Genomic DNA, 20,050 nt, shown 5'->3' on the forward strand with positions numbered 1-20,050 from the left:
AATACATTATTGAATGTTAACTGTAGTTGAAAAAAATGTAATGTTTTTAAAGGGAAATATGCCACACTTCCAATAGTCCACATGGAGGATGTCATGTGTCGTGAGATCACAGGCACCGTAACAGGGAGGAGTGGGGAACTCGAAGTTGGGTGTAGGTGTCACTTGTTAATGAATAAGGCCAACTAATCAGGAGCCCCGATGCTCCACGTATGAACAAAAACATGACAACAAATTATCTAAAAACTGTAGGCCTTTTTATTCAGTTAAGAGGTAGACAGATGAACATGGAAGGCTGTCCCATCTAACTTGCCCGAAGTTCACACTCCATTCATCCATCCCACACTGCCAGAAATCTTAAAGAAACCACAACTGCCAGAGGCTTTTCTTCCTACTTCTTCATAGCAATAAGTCAGTCAGTCAACTGCTTGCAGGAAGTTACTAATTTAAATTCTTACTGTGCCCAAGAACCTCGTCCCCACAAATGCCACAAATGCCAGCAGAACCTGCCACTGCCAACAGAAGGGCAGAGTGCAAATGACTATTTGTCTAAGAGACTACAAAGGAAGCTTCAGATATGTTTTTGTTGTTAAGTCCCTGTGCGTGTTCAGGCAGAAGCTGGTGACACCCCCAAACAGAGCACACTCACTGTATGTCAAATGGCTCTGAATGGTGTTTAAGAAAACAAAGAAATCACAAGTTATCTTCAGACACAACATTAAAACATAATGGAATTGAAGCCGGGTACAAAAAGTAGATAAATATGTACAGGAAGTCACAGCCAATAGGAACCAGTGGAAACCTGGCTATTTAAATAGCTAATTTTGAGACAAGTCATATTTAGCACAAAAGCAAATGTAGCACAAGTAATACTTTCTCCCACAGCTCCCAAACTGTAAAGATTGTCCTGGGTCTCCTGTATCACTGTAATCGTTCAGAGGAGCAGGGATGCTGCAGTGGTCCAAACACTGGCACGATTCTCATTCCAAGAGGATGACATATTTGAAGAACGCCATGACAGCAGCGCTGATTACACCAGAAATGGGGACCGTGACAAACCAGGCCATGAAAATATTGCGAAAAAGTCGCCAGTCAACAGCCTTTTTGGATCGGAGCCAGCCAACGGACACAACAGAGCCCACCTAGGAGAGAAACAGGCAAGAGAACTGGTTACTAAGTTCCAATGGTACTCTGGTAAAGAGGCGCATGACGTAGGTAAGGAGCCCCAGACTGCTGAACTAGACCAAGCTCATGAGAGCTGGTGTATAACAGGTTAAGGAGATTATCTGTGGGAGGATGAAGGCAATATAAAAACCCAACCATTCAATTTATTAACTGGGATATATTATGGTAGGATAAGAACACTTCCTTTTTCCTTCTGAGCTACTGGAGTTTAATGACATGCACCAATAATAATTTATAAGTTACTTTTAAGTTGTAGGTTTTCCCAAGATCGTTCTATAGGGAGGCTATTAGCTGATCACCTGCTGAGAGATCTTGGAAGAAAAGAGTGACTCACAGGGAAGTGATTCTCCCTTTCCCTGAAGTTACATGATAGGCCACCAAGCAACCCTAGGGCTCAATAGGTTTCTTAGTGCTTCAGTCCTGACAGGCTCTTAATAAACTGCCCTTCAACCGTCACAGACTTGCTGGCTCCACATGAAAGGACTTTTGCATCATTTGGGGAAAATAAGTATTATCTGCTTAAATAAGAGTAAAGAAATTGTAAAATGTAAGGCTTTATATTCTTGACACATGTCCTAAACTTACAACTCTTCAAGATTCCACTGCATAAAAATTTCTAAACCAAAGTATTAAAAAAAAAGCCTAGCCCAGCCAGCGTGGCTCAGCGGTTGAATGTCGACCTATGAACCAGGAGGTCACAGTTCGATACCCGGTCAGGGCACATGCCCGGGTTACAGGATCCATCCCCAGTGTGGGACATGCAGAAGGCAGCCGATCAATGATTCTCTCATCACTGATGTTTCTATATCTCTCTCCCTTCCACTCTGAAATCCATAAAAATACATATATATTTTAAAAGCCTACATATTACCAGAACCATTCAAATGACACCGCACGTGACATAACACTTACTTTACAATGCGTGGTACTGATGGGAAGGCCAATGTTGGATGCAATTACCACAGTAAGGGCAGATGCCAGTTCAATACTGAAGCCACTGTGGACACAAAAAGATGACTTGTTAAGAATGAAACTTGGTTTTTTTGATAAGCTACTGCTACCTCAAAGTTAATGCCAACTTGCTGTGCCCCACTCATGGACCTCTTTAACTGACTATAATTCTTAAAATCTCCCTTCAATCAGGCCATGGGAATTCTCTTCTCCCTCTTCTCTAATATGTGAGGTTTTAAGGTTTTATGGAAGCCCATGAACAACATTCACTTTTATTTTGAAGACTTTTGTTAGATGTCCATCTTGGGTTCCAAATAAAACAAAAGGCACCCAGCCGGCATGGCTCAGTGGTTGAGCGTTGACCAATGAACCAGGAGGTCACGGTATAATTCCCAGTCAGGGCACATGCCTGGGTTGCAGGTTCTATCTCCAGTGTGGGGTGTGCAGGAGGCAGCAGATCAGTGATCCTCTCATCACTGATGTTTCTCTCTCTCTCCCCCTCTCACTTCCTCTCTGAAATCAATAAGATTTAAAAAAAAAAAAGCAACAGACCATCATAAAAAAACAAAGGCTGAGTGTATCTTCCTCAGAAAAAGTTATTGTTGTGAGACCACTGGAGTTGAATATTTGACCAAAATTAGGTTTAAGGGCCAGACAATAAGTAAAACCTAAAAAGTTCACAGCAACAGTGAGATCATCAAGAACTTATACAAACTGGGTCACTTTAACTAAAGAGTGATTAGTGTGGCAGCACCACAGCTGTGTGTACCTCAGTATCAAGACCCCCCTTCCCAGCTTACCTGGAGGGTGTGATCGGCGTCAGATCTTTGCCCATGGTCTGAATGACTCTCCTTCCCCAGACCCACAGACCAATGCAGATGCCAACACCACCATACAGCAGAAGCCATATTGGGGTTGCTTCTTTGGAAGATACATCTCTCCTTTCATAAACCAGATACAGGGCAACCAGAGGGCCAATGGCATTGCTGAAAGAAAAATAAGGGCAAAGATTAACTTTTCAGGCAGAACTAAAAACTGAGTAACTTAATAGCTGTCTTGAATGAAGCCTGGAGCTAATTAGCAAATAGGTCTGTTTCACAGAAAATAATGGAACCCATGTACACAAGAGGAGGAGGAGGAGAGCTACTCTGAGGGGCACCATGCATGTGGGGACTGTCTTCTCATAGGGAGCCTAAAGCAACTCTGGGCTCCTACAGTTTATGAATCACAGAACTAAAGCCAATAGCCTGCAAACTCTATGGTGTCACAAGGCAATGATGTTGTTTTCCATCTTACAGCCCAAAATTTGTTATCAGAGAACTGAGTCCCATCTCCATAGACAAAAAGGCTTTTCTGAACAATATCTGTTTACCACCCACAGAAATCTCTCCAAAGAAAATTTTGCTGCTTGTTTTATTAAGTCAATTAACTGCTACTACCTCATCCTACCTAGATATTCAGTCTCACAGATGGTATAAGCATCACAGCCACAAGCACAGACTTATAAAAATATAAGCAGCTTAAAAATAGAATGAGCGCTAAGATTCAAAGTCACCAACCTGACATCATTGCCACCATGGGCAAATGAGCCAAAGCAGGCCGTGAGGATCTGCAGGAACTGGAAGAGGAGAGACACTTCTGGTTTATCCTGGTCGTTCCATTCTTCGAGAGAGCTACTACTTCCTTTTCTGTCACCCAGACCCATCTCTGCCTTGATGCTCATGTCCATCTCAGAGGCTGAGTGAATGTCAGACACAGCATTGCAGTAGCTGGTGTAACTGTCCATTCGAATTCGCTTCTTGCTGTCTGCATTCGGCCACGTCAGCTTCTCCATCTCCTCACCTTTCTGCTCACCTTCTTTGGCACGGAATGAATCCAGAGGCATGCCACAAATTGCCATGGTATAGGAAGTGTAGCTATTGTTGCGCCTCAAGGGTTTGTCACCAGAGTCTCCCATGCAGTCGCCCACCTTGGCAAGATGCAGCTTGTGCAGCAGCTCTTTGTACAAGCCGGAGTCTTTGTGCACGGTGTGGTACTGATAGTGGCCACTGGAGTTGATCTGGTTACTGACGGCTTGGCTGAACTGAACAAGGTTCCCGTTAGGCAGCTGCACAGCACCTGGCCAAGACCAAAGGACTCATCAATACAAAGAGCATCAGGAGGCACCGGTGAGCCTCTGCACCAGCAGAAAAGTGAAACTGTTTCCCCACCGAGGAAATTCCACTCACCGTTCATGGGCCCATCCAGGCTGGTTTCCTCTTTCAGGTCCACACTGGGAAGCCGTTCTCGCTCCGGCGCTTCCTCCAAGTCTCCCAGCTTGAAGGAGACAGTCCTCTCTTCCACCACAGCCCGCAGGGGCACGGTAGCAGGCCCCACCTCAGAAATGGGACTCCGGATTTCAATGTCACCGAGAGTCAGCTTTGCTTCTTCGTGGTCTTCTTTCAAGCTATTCTTTTTTTCCATTAAGGGGCTTACCGAAGGACTAGACTTTATTTCTCCTAGAAAAGAAATTTTTGTTTGGTTTTGACCAAACCAACTTTTTCCACATCTCCCCTTTCCCCACTTCAAAAAAGTCCATCTCAACATATGTAAATGTAAAATTCAGAATAATCTTCCTGTCTGTTGTATTTGCTGGGAGGAAACCAGCAATGCAGGACGCTTAGTATCAGGGGCTGCAAAGTCTTTCAGTAAAGGACCAAACAGCAAAAGCTTTGTGGGTTCTGTCGTGTCCTTTCCTTTACAATCCTTTACACATAAGCCATGCTTAGTTCGCTGCCGACCTATTCTGTAGTGAAAGGTAACGCAAGCCAAGGCTGGCAACAGATTAAAATTTGAACTGCAGTTAAGTTCATGTTTTTAAAAAAGGAATTCCCCCAAAAGCCCCTCCATGAATTCAAGTGAAGCAACACAGCTCAGTGCAGGCACCTGAAGATGACAACTCTTATTTCCACTTCTATAAAAGAGAGATGTGCCTATGACTAAATTCCACAACCAGGTAGGGGTATTTTCTGTCTAACAAGCCAATGCCCAGAGTTTACATGCTCATTCATGCATCACAGTCAAGCTAGAGTAGGATATAAAACATTAGCGAGACTTGTATCATCTTCTCCCAGACTGAGGGGAAACGAGGTCAGCAAGTACTGAGAGCCTCGTTCCCACTGTGCGCAGGTGCTCAGTGCAGCTGCATGACACAGCACTGCTCCCAAGGCCACTGCAGCCGGTGCTGCCTCCCTTGCAAAGAGCAAACCACATCACCAACTGAGCATTTGCAAATTAAAAGGGCAGAGAAAGATTATATTAAGAGAACTCCACCAGTAAGGAAAGGAATACAAGATTTAAGACTAACCAAAATTTACTTAGTGTTTAATTACAGTACAACACTGTGTGCAGCAATGGCCTAAAAGAAGCCTAAATGACACTTGGAAATGTTCACCTCTAGAATTTGTGCTACAATTCTGAGAACTGTAAAGTCGGATATATACATTAGCCATAGCTTTGAATGTCTAAATATGAAGTTCCACACAGAATTAGGGTAAATGTTTCCTCTATGAAAGCATTTTGTACCTGACCCGTATTTTTCATTAAGGTACCCTTAGTATTCTCACTTAATGTAGTCTTCACCATCTATTTGTCTATTACCGGAAACTGATTAAGGTACAGTTCACTAATATATGCCCAGCTTGTGTCCACAGCATAGGTCCAACATTCCCTCTGACCAGTCTCAGATAATTTTAAGTCAGTAAGGATATACTTTGGTTGATAAACCCATAGCTTCAAATATTCATTTAAAATTTTTGACACTGTCAATATATCCAAATGGTGGAATTTTATAGGTGGCCAAACAAAAAGACGTAACACATTACAAGTTAAATTTTCTGCTACAATGTGATACTTACGTTCAATTTTCCTCTTCATCCTGGGACATACAAAGAACCAGACGATAAGGGCACAGAGAACTGCACATCCCACCGAGATGAGGATGGTGCCCCACAGAGGAAGTTCGTCAAAGCCCAGCACTAGGAGATAAAATGGTGCATCTTGAAAACCCCAGGGCTAAAGCCCTTGCAACAGTGTGTAAACCCTCCTGTGGGGACTCAGGTTCCCATCGCCCTTCAGCAACTGCCAGCTTTAGGTCCACAGGAGCTACTGTGCTCATGGCTATACAGACTTGGGAGGAAAATCTAGTTGTCACCTGACACCCACACCAGTCTGGCCCACTTTAAATACCTACTAGACTGACGTTTCCCAAGTACCTTCACAAACTAGTCTTTTCCCTTTCTTTGCCTTAGACAATGGGGATTACTATACTGAGAATCTACTAGCTCTGAAAATGGAACCACCCCACACCCGTCTCCAGATGGTGGCTGTGCACATTACATAGGAAGGTGCCACAGTCACATCTGTTATACTGATAGAATTCTCTGTGGACTTATCACAGCCATTGTACTATCCTTCAGCAAAATCCTTTAAAACAAGATTATTATCTCTTGGACCAGCCTTGGGCAAACTACGGCCCGCGGGCCGGATCCGGCTATTCTATCCGGTTCTCTTGCTCCCCTCCGCTCCTTTACTTTGAATTTATATTAGTTCACACAAACACTCCATCCATGCTTTTGTTCTGGCCCTCGGGTCCAGTTTAAGAACCCATTGTGGCCCTCAGTCAAAAAGTTTGCCCACCCCTGTCTTAGACTCATCAAACTAAGATACAGAAAACAAGGATATTATCTATCAAAAGATAAGAACAGTTCAAAGGAGTCTTTCACAAAAGGAAAATAACTTAGTGATAGTTGCACTCATAAGCTGTATCTTAGAAACTTGTCTACTTTTTCATAAGGCTCAAGGATCATTAATATTAGCCACCATCTGCTTACCACTGACATGTTAATAGGCTCCAAGCCTATAGTGTATTATTTATGACAGAAGCAAAGCACCATAGAATCTATTAAGCCTAAAAGATGTTATGATTTCTAGTTTATCCAAGAGCTTAGTCACTTATGGTTGTTGTGCTTTCTTTTGCTTATTATGAATTAAATTACTTATAAAATGAAAATTCCATTGGCCCCTCAAAAATGATTACTATTTTAAAGTCATATGTAAATTGAGAACCCTTCAAAATGCCAAGTTTTATAATGACTACAAATCTTTTCATTTCAATTCCCGCTATCAAGCTTGATCATGTAAAGTCACACAAACTATAAGATACATGAAATTCAATCAATATGATCACAATTTAAATTTGCCCACATTCCAAGTTTAAAAAGGGAACTGGAACTGGTTTTTCTTATAAATGATCCACAAAAGGCAAAACAAAAATATCCAAGTTCCTTTTTCAAAAACAACTGAAAATGTTGTTTCTAATTTCACTGAACTATGAGCTCTGCTGCTGCTACATAAACCCCAGTGCTGAAAGCCTCTCGGAGACTTCTTAGGTTAGCATGAACCACTCAATTTAAAGCAATGAAGTGCTGCATGCAGCATTTGGTAAGGTATCTAGTATGCTCTAAGGAAGATCAATATTCTCATAGGTCTTGTAGCTTCCGGATACTGTTCCAGTTCCCATTCCCCTCTCCCTGTGTCCTGGGCAACAACGTACATGTATTTCTTCCAAAGGACAGGAGCACTGACTTAATGGTCAAAGACCCTCATGCCAAATGAACCTAGGCAGCACAACTAAGCTGATCAAGGCAGGTAGAGCCCTGCCGACAAGTTACAAGTTGTCAATCTTTTCCAGTTGCTAAATTAAACATGCATCATAATTTAATCCACTAATTGCCTTAGCCCCAACATGAAGTAATATTTCAATTTTTACATTCTCACAAAGTACTTTTCCTCTTAGTTGCATGAATTCTTCCACATGCACTTAGACCAGGTGTTAAACATCCCAACTCCTCTCATTCAAGCAGGTTTAGGGAAGTAAATTAATACAATAAAAGTAGCTCCATTTGGCAGAGAAAATGAAAATAGCAAGCAAACCAGTGCTAAATGGCTGATTATTGAAGACCAGATATAACTAAGAACTCTTCAGCAGCCAGCAGTTCAGGCCAGTACCAATGCCAATATTTTTGGCATAGGTAGGAGAAAGGGAGGGAGACCATATTATCTTGGGTCCTGTGAAGACTAAAGAGTAAAGGTCTGTAGTGATTTAGAATCTGAGCAGGTCTCTTTGGTTGAAAAACTATCTAGGTTAACTCAGCATACACTAGCCTGCAGCCTTCTGAAATGGGTGCAGGCCAGCCACCTTCTAGGAGATTTCAGCCCTGTAAAGCAAAAAGGGGTAAATTGGGCATTTAATGCAAGTTTTGTAAACAACTTTAAATTCACATCTAAATATTTTGATATATACTTACAAGGTGCTCCAGTATACATGATGGAAAACAGGTTTATCCCAACTGTGCAAGCATAGAAAACTGGCAAAGCTCGCAAACCATTAGGAACTGGATCTGCCTGTAAAATAACGTTAAGATCAATACCCAAAAGCTGTGAAATTAACCCATGTCTATAGAACCTTGTAAAAGGGCAGGTTTAGGAATTCTGGTGCCAATAGCTGTTTCTCCACAGTAGTTCCCAAGCCAGTTGGGCTTGTCCTACACATCTGCTCCTGGAAGTCTGTTCATCGACCAATTTACAGCTACCTGAATTTAAGTTTATGTGCTTTTTGTTTTGAGTTTTTGTTTTATCAAAACAAGTCTAACTATACCAGTAATGTCCCGAAAAATCGGTTAACACTCAGGGTTCCAGATGTAAATCTGAACACACACCTGAAGGCATACTAGACATTTGTTAAGAGATGTCAAGAAACAGACCTTGATATGTTAGAACATTTCTTACCTGCAAAGATTTCTTAAAAATACACTATGTAGTAGAATATACCTATAACCACCACCTTATCTAGACATCTGATAAATACACATTAATGATTTACCCAAGTGCTAAGATAAAAACCAATTGTGCACCAGATTACCCCTCATTCATCAGACTGTGCCAAACACTATTCTTGGCACTGCAATACAGAAGTGAATGAAACAATGTCCCTGCCCTCACAGAACTGACATTTACATTCTAACACAGAATAATGTAAAGTACTGACAAATGCTATGAAGAAAAATAAAGACGGGTAAGGAGAAATGATGGACGGAGGGGTACATTTTAATTCAGGGAAGGGGGTGGAAGAAGAATCAGTGAAGCAAAAACACGAATATTTAAGTCAACAACCATGTACACACTTAGGGGTAGAGAAGGAGCCGGCTATCTGGCTATCCGGTGGGATGGGGGTGGGAATGGAGGGCTGGGGCAGAATATTCTAGATGGTGATGTCAGCAAGTGCAAAGGCCCTGAAACAAAACTTGAAATGTTTAAGAACAGCAAAAAAGCCAGTGTGACTGGAGACAAGAAGAGCTCCACTTACAACAAATGTGTATTAATTTTGCAGGAAAAGACGGAAGTCGAACACTTAAAGAATGAGAGCATGGATCTGAATACATGGGAAGGCTAACCTGTAAAGATGTTACCTATAGGTTTACTACTATCTTGATCACAATCCAAAGGAAAAACTTGGGGAGGAAGAGAAAGGTAAAGACCCAAAAGTTTTCCTAAAGCTTCCAGAATAACCAGTGGGAAGAGGGAGGCACTAGCTTAAGGTCAATGAAACAAGACAAAGTAAAGGTGCCACTCCAAGTCAGTAGAGATGGGCCCTTACTGAAAAGGGCTGAGTTTTAGCTCCCCTATCTACAGGTAAATAGCCAAAATAAAAACAGTGAGTAACATAGAGAACCTAGGGACTGTTAAGCTTCCCCGAGCAATGGGGGTCACACCCCAAGGGCAGTCAATAGGTTATGAACCTGAGGGATATATACATTTTTCTTTTAAGAACTATCCATGATTTGAAGAAAACTCTCCAAGGAACCTAAGACCCCCCCTTCCCCTGCTCCCCAATCAAAACCCATTAGGGTTCCACAGACTTAAGTAGGGACTTCTCATAACAGATTTTCAAATAATATTTGGTATTTTGATATCAAATCAAACTGTACTTGGTTGGTCAAAAAGGAAGTAGTCATGTACTTCTTTTTCTTTTTTTTAATGTACTTTTGTTGATTTCAGAGAGGAAGAGATAGAAACATCAATGATGAGAGAGAATCACAGATCAGCTGCCTCCTGCATGCCTCCTATGGGGATCAAGCCCGAAACCCAGGCACATGCCCTTGATTGGAATTGAATCGGGTACCCTTCAGTCCGCAGGCCAATGTTCTATCCACTGAGCCAAACCAGCTAGGGCTGTATTTATTTTTCTGTATAGCTCAATTACATATGCCAAAGTAATCAGTAATAAATTACCTGGAATGAATGACACTACCACTAGTTTATTATGAAATAACAGGCTCATGGTTTCAAAAAATAAAGAAGTTCATAAGAGTCTAGGTAAAAGGAAAGACCTGAGCAATCTATCTCTCCCTTTTACTCCAGACTTTTCAGTCACTCCTCTTCCCACTGGTTAAAAAGTAAAGAGGGCTAACAATTTTATGAAATACTTATTACCAAATGACCCAATGAACATTCCCTTAAAACTTCATCTGGAAATAACGTGTTTTATTCATTTATGTGGGATGCGAAAGGGGTCTCCATAATCCCCCATCTTCAACCAGAACAGTTCATGTTTTACATATTAAATGTTCCAGTAAGCTTTTGTCTAAAGAAAAAGGTTTCTCTGAGTGTGAAAAGATGTCCTAGATATATTCAATGTGATTCCTAATAGAAGGGAAGGAAAATGCTGAAAGACTTGTTTTAACTAGAATTTAAATACTCAACAGGAAAACCTCCCCTTCCCTTAATCCTGTGTATTGCCCAGTCCTTTTTTATTGTTGTTGTTAATCTTCACCCGAGGATCTTTTTCCATTGATTTTTATGGAGAGTGGGAGAGGGAAAGACAGAGAGAAACACTGATGTGAGAGAAACACATCGATTGGTTGCCTTCCGAATGAGCCCTGACCAGGGCACAGGCTAGGGAGAAGCCTGAAACCAAGTTACATGCCCTTGATGGGAATCGAACCCAGGACCCTTTGGGCCACAGGTCAATGCTCTATCCACTGAGCCAAACCAGCTAAGGCTATTGCCCAGTCCTTAACAGAATTACCTCATCTCCATTCTGCTTTTTCCTACTAGACTACTCAATGCCCTTGCAACAGACATTCAGAGAACGGAAACTTTTTAAAAAGTCATTTCAATGTCAACTTCCAAAACAAAATCTTAAGTTGGAAAATTTTAACAGTCAGGACCCCCAAAAGTTAATCCTCTAAGGATGATTTCTTGAGAGTTAAAACCTAACCAACCAGAAATATTCACACTCATTGCCTGAAAACTCATGTTATTGACAGAATGGACACAGAATATGTGCACAAGTGCATGCCCCAGGGTAGAGGGGTGGGGGAAGGGGGAAGTGAGGAAGTCAATTTTGATTTAAACACTATTTCAATTATTCTTGATCATGTCCACCCTCATACCCATACAACTTAATATAGCCCTGGCCAGTGTGGCACAGTTGGTTGAGCATCAAGGTCCAAAGGTCACAGGTTCAATTCCCAGTCAGGGCACATGCCCAGGTTATGGGCTTAATCCCCAGTAGGGAGCGTGCAGGAGGCAGCAGATCAATGTTTCTCTCTCCCTCTCCCTTCCTCTCTCTACGATCAATAAAAACACTTTTTTTAAAAGAAGTTAATATATCTAACTGAAGCTCTCAATAACTGGGGATAAAAGTACCTAGCATGCATTCCTCAAACAAGAGGTCTGGCATCTCAAAAATCTCTTTGTACCTCAGAGCACTACCATTCCCCACAAAGAAGACAACTTTGTTTTGTCCAGTATCAGATGCATCTGCTTCCCAATAATCAACAGAGACCCAGTGTAAACCTTTATATAAGCAGGAATCCCTAATAAGGGATTCTCTATCAATTCTCCTGGTTCACTGATGCGCAGAAAGCTGTGTGACTCTAATAATAATACTAAGACATCTGGTCTGAGACTACTAGCAAGCCTCCGATTTAAGCATCACATTGTCATATGAGACAGCTATGGAAAGTGGGAAGGTAGATGTAGTCATACCAGCTTGCAGTATAAATACCAAATTCGGAGACAGTTAATATCAATGAACTGTTTACTCTCAAATTATTCCAGGCTACAAATGCTTCAAGTTTTCAAAGCACTGAACTGCTTTATTCTTCCATACTAATGCCAGTCCGTTTCTATAGAGAAGAGGTACAATTCCGTCCCTAGAGAAGCCTACGACCAGACCAAACAAGTAGGTCTGAACATATTCTTACCCCTGGGGATAAAGCTACTTATCTCCCTTCACTCAGATTTCCTCTGCTTAGAAGCATTTTTAAGAACTTACAATGGACAGTTAAAAGCCATTTACTTCAGAAAAAGGACAACTTTGTTTTCTTAGAAAAATCCATTTATTCTCACTGTAACTCAGCCCAATGACAACACCCCTTGTTGTCCACCTTGGAGCGAGCATCAGACTTCTTGATGAAAGAAATGCTATCAGGTCCCTGAAAGGGCATTTTCAAGTGGATAGGAAATGAAATGGTTCTCTGGATTTTTTTTCTGGCCCAGAAAAACAAAACAGTTCTAAGGAATTAGAGTCTAAGTCACAGTGAGAAGCCGAGTTTCCACCTAGAAGTTTATAAACCGGTTATAAGGATAATCAGCTCTACTGAATTAACTATGTAGACCCAAACTACTCCATTTAAGTGGCACTAAGAAAAAGCCATAGGGGACACTGTGAATTGTTGAACCCCAAACTTACAATTCAAAACAGTCTACATGATGGGGGTTTAAAGTAGTAATCTGCATATAGCTGGGCAAAACCACCTTAAATACATTTCCCTGATTTTCCACTCCCTGTCTTTCCTATTCCTTGGCAAACCAAAGCACTCATTCAATTTTCCCTCCTGAACACCCTCTTGGTGAAAGCTTGCTTCTTTCAGAGAACTTAGCAACATACAAAAGGTGCACGGAACAAAGAATTTTCAACTTTCCAAGGCCATATACCTTCACACCAATTACACTGCAAGAATGCTATTGGTCTGAATACCAGACCCACTAAAGGTCATAAAAGGGGGAGAGAAAAATTACCTTACGAAGGATGAATGTCCGAACAAGGTAGAATAAAATTCCGGACATGATACCAGAAAGCAGCGGAGAAACAAACCAAGACATCACTGGAATAGAACACATTAAGAATAAATATCAGCAACTAACAAAAGTCAGGAACCAATAGGCACTTTAAATTTTAGTATTCTGTTCCCAGAACTTTAATCTGTCCCTCCCTTTTACACAATGCTCCCCATACACAATGCCATGGAACATGACAAGAATTAAGAAGCCACTCTGAATTAAACATACCAATTTTTACCAGTTCAGACCACTTGACACCTTTCTGTCCTTGTGCCACAAGGGTGAAACCAATGGTTGCGCCAACGATACAATGGGTTCCAGAAATGGGAAGCTTCAAAAACGAAGCCACTAGTTGCCACACGGCAGAACCTGAAACACAGTAAAGTTTTATTTAGTAAATGACAAAATTCCATTATGTATGCAGTGCATTCTGAAGGAAATCATGTGATAGGAATCTGCTCCCCCAACACGGAGGGGACAACATAGCACAGAACTTACCGAACATGGCACTGACCGAGCCGGCCATCAGCAGATGCTGCTGCGTCGTGTTGTACATGGTCACGTTGATCAGGCCCTCCCTGATGGTCTCACTCACTTTGGCCCCCAGCAGGACGGAGCCCACAGTCTCAAAGATGCTAGCTAAGATGCAGGCCTGCTTCAGGGTCACCACTCCCGAGCCCACAGCCGTGCCAAACGAATTCGCTACGTCATTGGCGCCCACGGAGAAGGCCAGCACGAAGGCGATGACGAAGCCCAGGACCAGCATCCACAGGTACTGCACCAGCGGGCCGGTGGCCGGGGCCACGGTGCTGACCATCAGCGTGGCCGCGGTGCTGGCCACCAGCGTGGCCGCGGTGGACGCCATCCCCAGAGCAGCGGCCTTAACTAACAAGAACTACGGCGCAGCTTTCAAGCGTGTAAACAGAATGAGTATGAGGTATCACAGACGCTCTAATAAATAATATATATTATATAAAATTAAATACTGTAAACTGCGGCAGACACCGGGCCGGCCACTGCTATACGCTGCGGGCGGGCATCTGCGGTCCGGGACGCCTCGAGTTCCGGGGGGCTAGCGGCGCGGCGCGGAAGGCCATGGCGAGGACGCGCGGGGACACGGGCTCATCCTGGGGGGACAGAGAACCACAATGGCGCACGCCCACAGCCCCGGGCTGGGCGCGCGGCCAGCACGTGGCGGGCCCCTCCCCGCGCCCGCCCACCCACCCGCCCTCCGTGGACACCGAAACAGGCCGCTCCCGCGCGCGGGGACCGCCAAAAAGGCCGCGGGCGGGCGGACGCACGAGGCAGGAATCCCGCCCGCCCGGAGAGAAAGCGCCCTTCACCGCGGCACCCCACTCACCACCGGAGACGAGGGCGGACGCAAACGGGGAGGTCCAGGCGGCGAGCACACGACGGGCGGGGTTGGAACCTCCGAGAAGCAGCGCAGTGCCTCAGAAACGGAGAAGAGGAAATTAGCAACATTCGCCAGCGGCCATCACTCTGATGGCACCCGCCGCTGCCGCACTTTATAACCGGCGCGTGGTCCACGTGACCCGTCGCGCGCGCGCGCCACCTCGGAGCTCCGCCCCGGTGACGCACTCTCGCCAGCCGGGCTGGCCCAGCGGGAAAGCTCGACGCCGGCGCTCATTGGCCCGTCGCGCGCCGGAGGCCACGCCCCCACGGGCAGCCGATCATTCCCGGAGGAGACGAGCGGCGGGGCTGGGCCGGGGGTTTCCGCCTTGCCGGTCCTTGCAGCCTGGTGACAGTGGGGGTCGTCTGTGGGGTTCTGAGGCCGCGGTCACGGTCGTTCCTGGTTCCTCCCGCGAGCCCCGATTTATGGAGCAGGTTGCGCCCCAATCCACACTTCGAGTGCATCTAACCGGCCGCGTCGGGAGGCCACACCTGATCGGTGATGCTGCGAATCCAGTTCCCGCACGTTGCCGCCCCTGTGATGCCCTTGGACAGACAGGCGCTGCCCCGTCCCGGAGAAGAGAGGCGCGTTGGCCTCGCTCCCGCATTCGCGCACCGGATGGAGGCAGAGTGGTCAATCCCGAGAATCAGGCCGTCCCCAAGAGCGTACGGGGGCGCCAGGACGCTCCGGGTCACCCACCACCGCGAACGCCAATGTTTTCTGGCGGGGGCGGGGCGAGGAGGAGGACACCAATGCGGAGTCCAGTGCCAGCTCCTGCTCGCTGCACTGCGTCACCAGGAGCGAGTCCCAGAATATCCGACTGCTCCCTCCCGAACGTGCATTTTTAGGATCAGTAGCTGCCTTGTGGCTGGAATTCGGCGTTCAGTAAATGCTAATTACTGTTTTCTCTTTACCTGAATATACGTGTTTTTGGATGTAGAAAAGATGGGACGCCATATTCTCTTTGCATCCCATCGCGGAAGATAAATTGACTTCTGATACCTACGTGGTCTGTAGTGTAGTTTTCACATTAATAACATTGGCTGTGCACATTTGGTGGCATTTTGTCATACAGCTTGAGAATCAGACAACCAATTATGCCATGGGAGAGTAAGGTAGTGGTCTCTTGTCAGGGTGGTAGATTAAAATATTCCAACCAGAGCCTTGCTGATTTGGCTCAGTGGATAGAGCGTGGGCCTGCGGACTGAAGGGTCCCAGGTTCCATTCCGGTCAGGGGCACATGCCTGGGTTCCGGGCTCAATCCCCAGTGGGAGATGTGCAGGAGGCAGCAGATCAATGATTATCTCTCATCATTGATGTTTCTATCTCTCCTCCCTTCCTCTCTGAAATCAGTAAAAATATAGTTTAAAAAAAATTCCAACCAGAATGATCTACCAGGCTTAGAATGTTCTAGAGCCCTCCCCCTTCCTTTGCCATATCTAGCAGCCATGCTCTGAAGAGCAGAAACAAAGACATAAATCTATAAGTCGTTGCTGTGTCTGAACCATCTATGGAGGCTTAAACTCCACCTGAGCATCCCCTGACCTACCTGTGGTGGAGTTGTAGTGAGTAATTTACAAAGTTCCAGAGCCCAAGGTCATGTCTGAAAAAGGAAGTGCATGTCTGGGATCACTGACCCTAGAGGCCAATTCAGATGTAATTCTGGCATCCTCCCTCCACCCTTGCTTCATTTGAAGGTTATGAAAAAGTTGAGCCCTAGCTGGTTTGGCTCAGTGGATAGAGCATCAGACTGAAGGGTCCTGGGTTTGATTCTGATCAAGGGCACATGCCCAGGTTGGAGGCTGGATCCCCAGTAGGGGGCTGCAGGAGGCAGCCAATCAATGATTCTCTCTCATCATTGATGTTTCTATCTCTCCCTTCCTCTCTGAAATAAAAACAACAACATATATTTTTTTAAAGTTGAATAAAAGGACTCATCTGTTAAAGGTCCTTAGAGTTCTGCCATTTAAAACAATTTTTTAAGCAGTTATTTATAAGGAACTTACCTAGAACTCTTCCCAGTATGTTTTTTTCATCTGTCCGTGGGTCTGTGGTATTAACTCCTTAAGTTGGCAAACTTGCTGGACAACCTCTGTGTGAGGCAGTGGGGCAGCCAGCCATTGGAATGTCCATGCAGGTGAATGAGTAATCCACCAAGGTGAGAGCAGTCCAAGCCCCTTAGGTGGGCTTGAGGGAGTGGGAGACTCAATGGGAATCCCCTTGCGTTACAAGTGAATTTTGTCCACGTCTTCAGGCTCTAGAATGATCCTATTCTCCTTCCTGGGACAAGTCAGAATGCCTCTGCCAAGTGGGCCAAGAGGGGAAGCGAGGTTGGAGGTGGGTCCTGACGGCCTCACTTGGGGGAGAATGCCATTAGAGACCTGGATTTGCCTTGGTCCAGATGCCTTCATCGTCCTCTAAGGGAGGAGAGGTGGGGCTCTGCCTGTGTAGAGCAGTTATAGTGCCTTGAAAGGGGGAAAAAAGAGGAGGTCTGAGGACACAGTGACCCTGGTTTCTGACCTCATGGCTGAACGTGGGAAAGAGGGCAGAGATCCTAAGAGTATGTTTCTCTGTTAGAATCAAGGTGTTGACACACCCTTTCTAACACCTTAGTGAGGCCATTTGGTCTAGTGATTAAACACATTGATGGTAAAACCAGACCACCTGCTCTGCTACTCACTAGTCATGTGACTATAGCCCCTTGTGATTTTAATGCCCCTAGTATTTTTGGCTGCTAGAATTAAATAATTTAATTCTTAGTTAACATATAGGTACTAGAGGCCCGATGCATGAAATTCATGAAAGAGTAAGCCTTTCTTCCCCCAGCTGCTGGCACCGGCTTCCCTCACAGCCCTGGCCTCGTCTGGAAGAACGTCTGGTCTAATTATCATATTACGCTTTTATTATTATAGATAGGCTTTAACCAAATGTTTCAAATGCTTTGGTTGTCACGTAGCTTATAGTCAAAGATTAAGAAAGTATGTTAGTCATGTTCTGAAGAACTGCATGTAAAGCAAGATCCAGAAGAAAGGTTTAACAGTAGACTTTGCTCCAGATTGGGGATGGGAACGCTGTGGAGCCAGACCAGGATCAAAGGCAATTCAGAGGCTGTCCCTTAGGACTGTGGGAGCAAGGAGGAGGTAGGGAGGAATAACCAGGGAGGAGAAGGTAGGAGCCTTTATACCCATCCCTGCCGTCCACTTGACTGCAGCCCCGATGAGTGAGGTAGTAATAACTATATGATGCAATTGAATGCCTACTGTGCCAGGCATTGCTTCAGGTGCTCTATGTGCATTACCTCATGTGACATTCTGATGATGTTCTTTTACCTTACTTTACAGGCAAAGAACCTGAGGCACAGACAATGAAGCAACCTTTAAACCAGGGAGGAATCTAGCAAAGTTCAAGTTTCTAAGTGCTTTTCCCCCTGGGTGTCAGTAAGAACAGAGGCAAATGTGATGCCCTTGGGTGTTAACTCTTAATTGCACTTAAGGTAACACATTTACTTCCTCTTCTTTCCTCCTTATTTTTGTTAATTTACTCTGTTGCTTTTACAGCCTATATTTTAAACCTCCTCAAACTGTGCTGGAATAGAAAAGGGTGTTTCTAGGAGGCCTGACTCCAAGATTGTCCCGTTTCCCAGTAAGAAGAGGGAGGAAGCCAGGGCACATGCCCTCTTCGGAAGCGAAGTTGATGCAGTGGCCTGACCATGTCTTAGAGTTACTGGACCATGTCTTAGAGTTCCTGTTCTTTTGAGACTTCTCAAAAAAGGAAATCTATCTTGTACCCACCTATGGTAAAATCCTACAGGCAGTAGGTTCAAAATACTGTCTCAAGGACCACATATCATCACCACCACCACCCTTTCCCACCTGCCAGGTGTGGCCGGCCTCCGTCTTCAAACATTCCTCACTCCCCATGAAACAGGACTGGGCACCCAGTGTCCATGGCTCTGCTCCAGAAGGTCCACTGAAATTTCCAGACAGAGAGAGCATGTGGGGGGAGGCGCTTTCAAGCACCCAGCCAGCCAAGCTATAATGCAGAGACTCACTGGTTGGAGTGGTTTCAGGCCAGCGTCCCACAGCAAAAAAGAGATGGGTTTTGATTGTGCCAGGCAAACTGGTCTGTTCCAGCAACGCAAGGCGTGGGGGACTGGCCCACCCGCCCCAGACTTTATGTGCCTCCTCCCTGACTGCTCATCGCCCTGGTCCCTGCCCTTTGGGGTTTGAATTCACACATTTGGGTGTGATGTGTCGCAGGACCCAGACAGATGGGGCAGAAGCACAGCTGTTAGAGCTTGAAACAGCCCGGTCGCGTCTGGTCCCCCTGAGCCAGCTTCAGGACAGCCCAGTGTTCCTGAACACATCTTTAGAACGACCTCTCTGGAGACCTAAACTGAAACCCTGTTTTCTCCAGCCCGGGTTCTCAGCTCATACCAGGAAAGGAGGGAAGAAAGGCAACTTGCTGGAAACTCAGGAACTGTGTGTAATGAAGATCTTGTGGCAGAAACAGGGAGGGTCAGCTCACTGCCGCCACACCCAGGACATGTGGTTTTAGGCTGAGAAAGTGAGTGGGTAGCAGGACGTGAGTCATTCCCACAGCCGGCCCAGGAGGAGGTAGAGGGTAACAACTTCAGGCACTCCATCACTTTCCCTAGTTCTTCTACTCACTTATTCATTCATTCAACAAATAGTCTGCTATTGGTTTAATCTACCAACAAGATTGACCAGCCCATGCCCTCACAAAACACAAACTCCTTCCACCTGGAATGTCACACTGAAGACCAGCCATAAACATCACCACCAAGGAGGCAAAGTCAACCTTTCTCTCCCACCAGACCGCCCACTCCTGAATCCAGCCACACAGCTCATCTTCCAGGACATCCTTACTTATCCTTCACTCTCCCAGCAAATATTTCCAGAGCACAAGGAATTGTGCCAGGGCACTTGTCCCACAGTCCACCCACGCTGCTCTCCACAGGACCCCCTACCCAGCTCAGAGTCCCTCACTCATCTGCACCCTCAGCTGGAGAAAGCTCTCTGAGGACAGCCCCTCGTGGTTTGATGGACAAAACTGGAGAAAAACTGTCTTGGGGGAGTTACCAGAGTCTGGGCCTGAACCTCAGCTTTGCAGGCCCAGAAATGCAGGTGTTTGAGGGCTCAAGGAGGGACTTGAACTGTTGGGAACTGCCTCATGGGAGACTACAGTTCTGAGCAGAATCTAATTTCCTCATTTTCCGTAGGGAAATCCCTGCCTCTGGCCTTGCTGCTCAAAGGGTAGTCTACCAGCCAGCAGCAAGGAGCTTGCAGAATTCAGGCCCCATCCAGACCTACTGAA

At 45.2% G+C, this 20,050-nt stretch overlaps 1 protein-coding gene across 2 annotated transcripts; it reads right to left on the minus strand.

Moving 5' to 3' along the window:
* Positions 1-232: 232 nt before the first annotated feature.
* On the minus strand, positions 233-14,816 carry SLC20A1 (solute carrier family 20 member 1). 2 transcript variants are annotated; one of them, XM_080686236.1, is made up of 11 exons: positions 14,663-14,816; positions 13,801-14,429; positions 13,531-13,671; positions 13,261-13,346; positions 8,481-8,577; positions 6,030-6,149; positions 4,362-4,631; positions 3,693-4,251; positions 2,934-3,119; positions 2,095-2,179; positions 233-1,139 (listed from the first exon to the last, which is right to left on the minus strand). In XM_080686236.1, exons 2-11 carry the CDS (start codon positions 14,165-14,167, stop codon positions 978-980), a joined length of 2,073 nt encoding a protein of 690 aa, XP_080542362.1. In that variant the 5' UTR covers positions 14,168-14,429; positions 14,663-14,816; the 3' UTR covers positions 233-977. The 2 variants fall into 2 exon arrangements, with proteins under 2 accessions (XP_080542362.1, XP_080542363.1); XM_080686237.1 differs by lacking the exons at positions 233-1,139; positions 2,095-2,179; positions 2,934-3,119; ... (1 more) ...; positions 4,362-4,631; positions 6,030-6,149 and adding an exon at positions 8,222-8,390.
* Positions 14,817-20,050: the final 5,234 nt, after the last annotated feature.

Source organism: Plecotus auritus (assembly GCF_963455305.1).
Source record: "Plecotus auritus genome assembly, chromosome: 8".
Lineage (NCBI taxonomy): Eukaryota > Metazoa > Chordata > Mammalia > Chiroptera > Vespertilionidae > Plecotus > Plecotus auritus.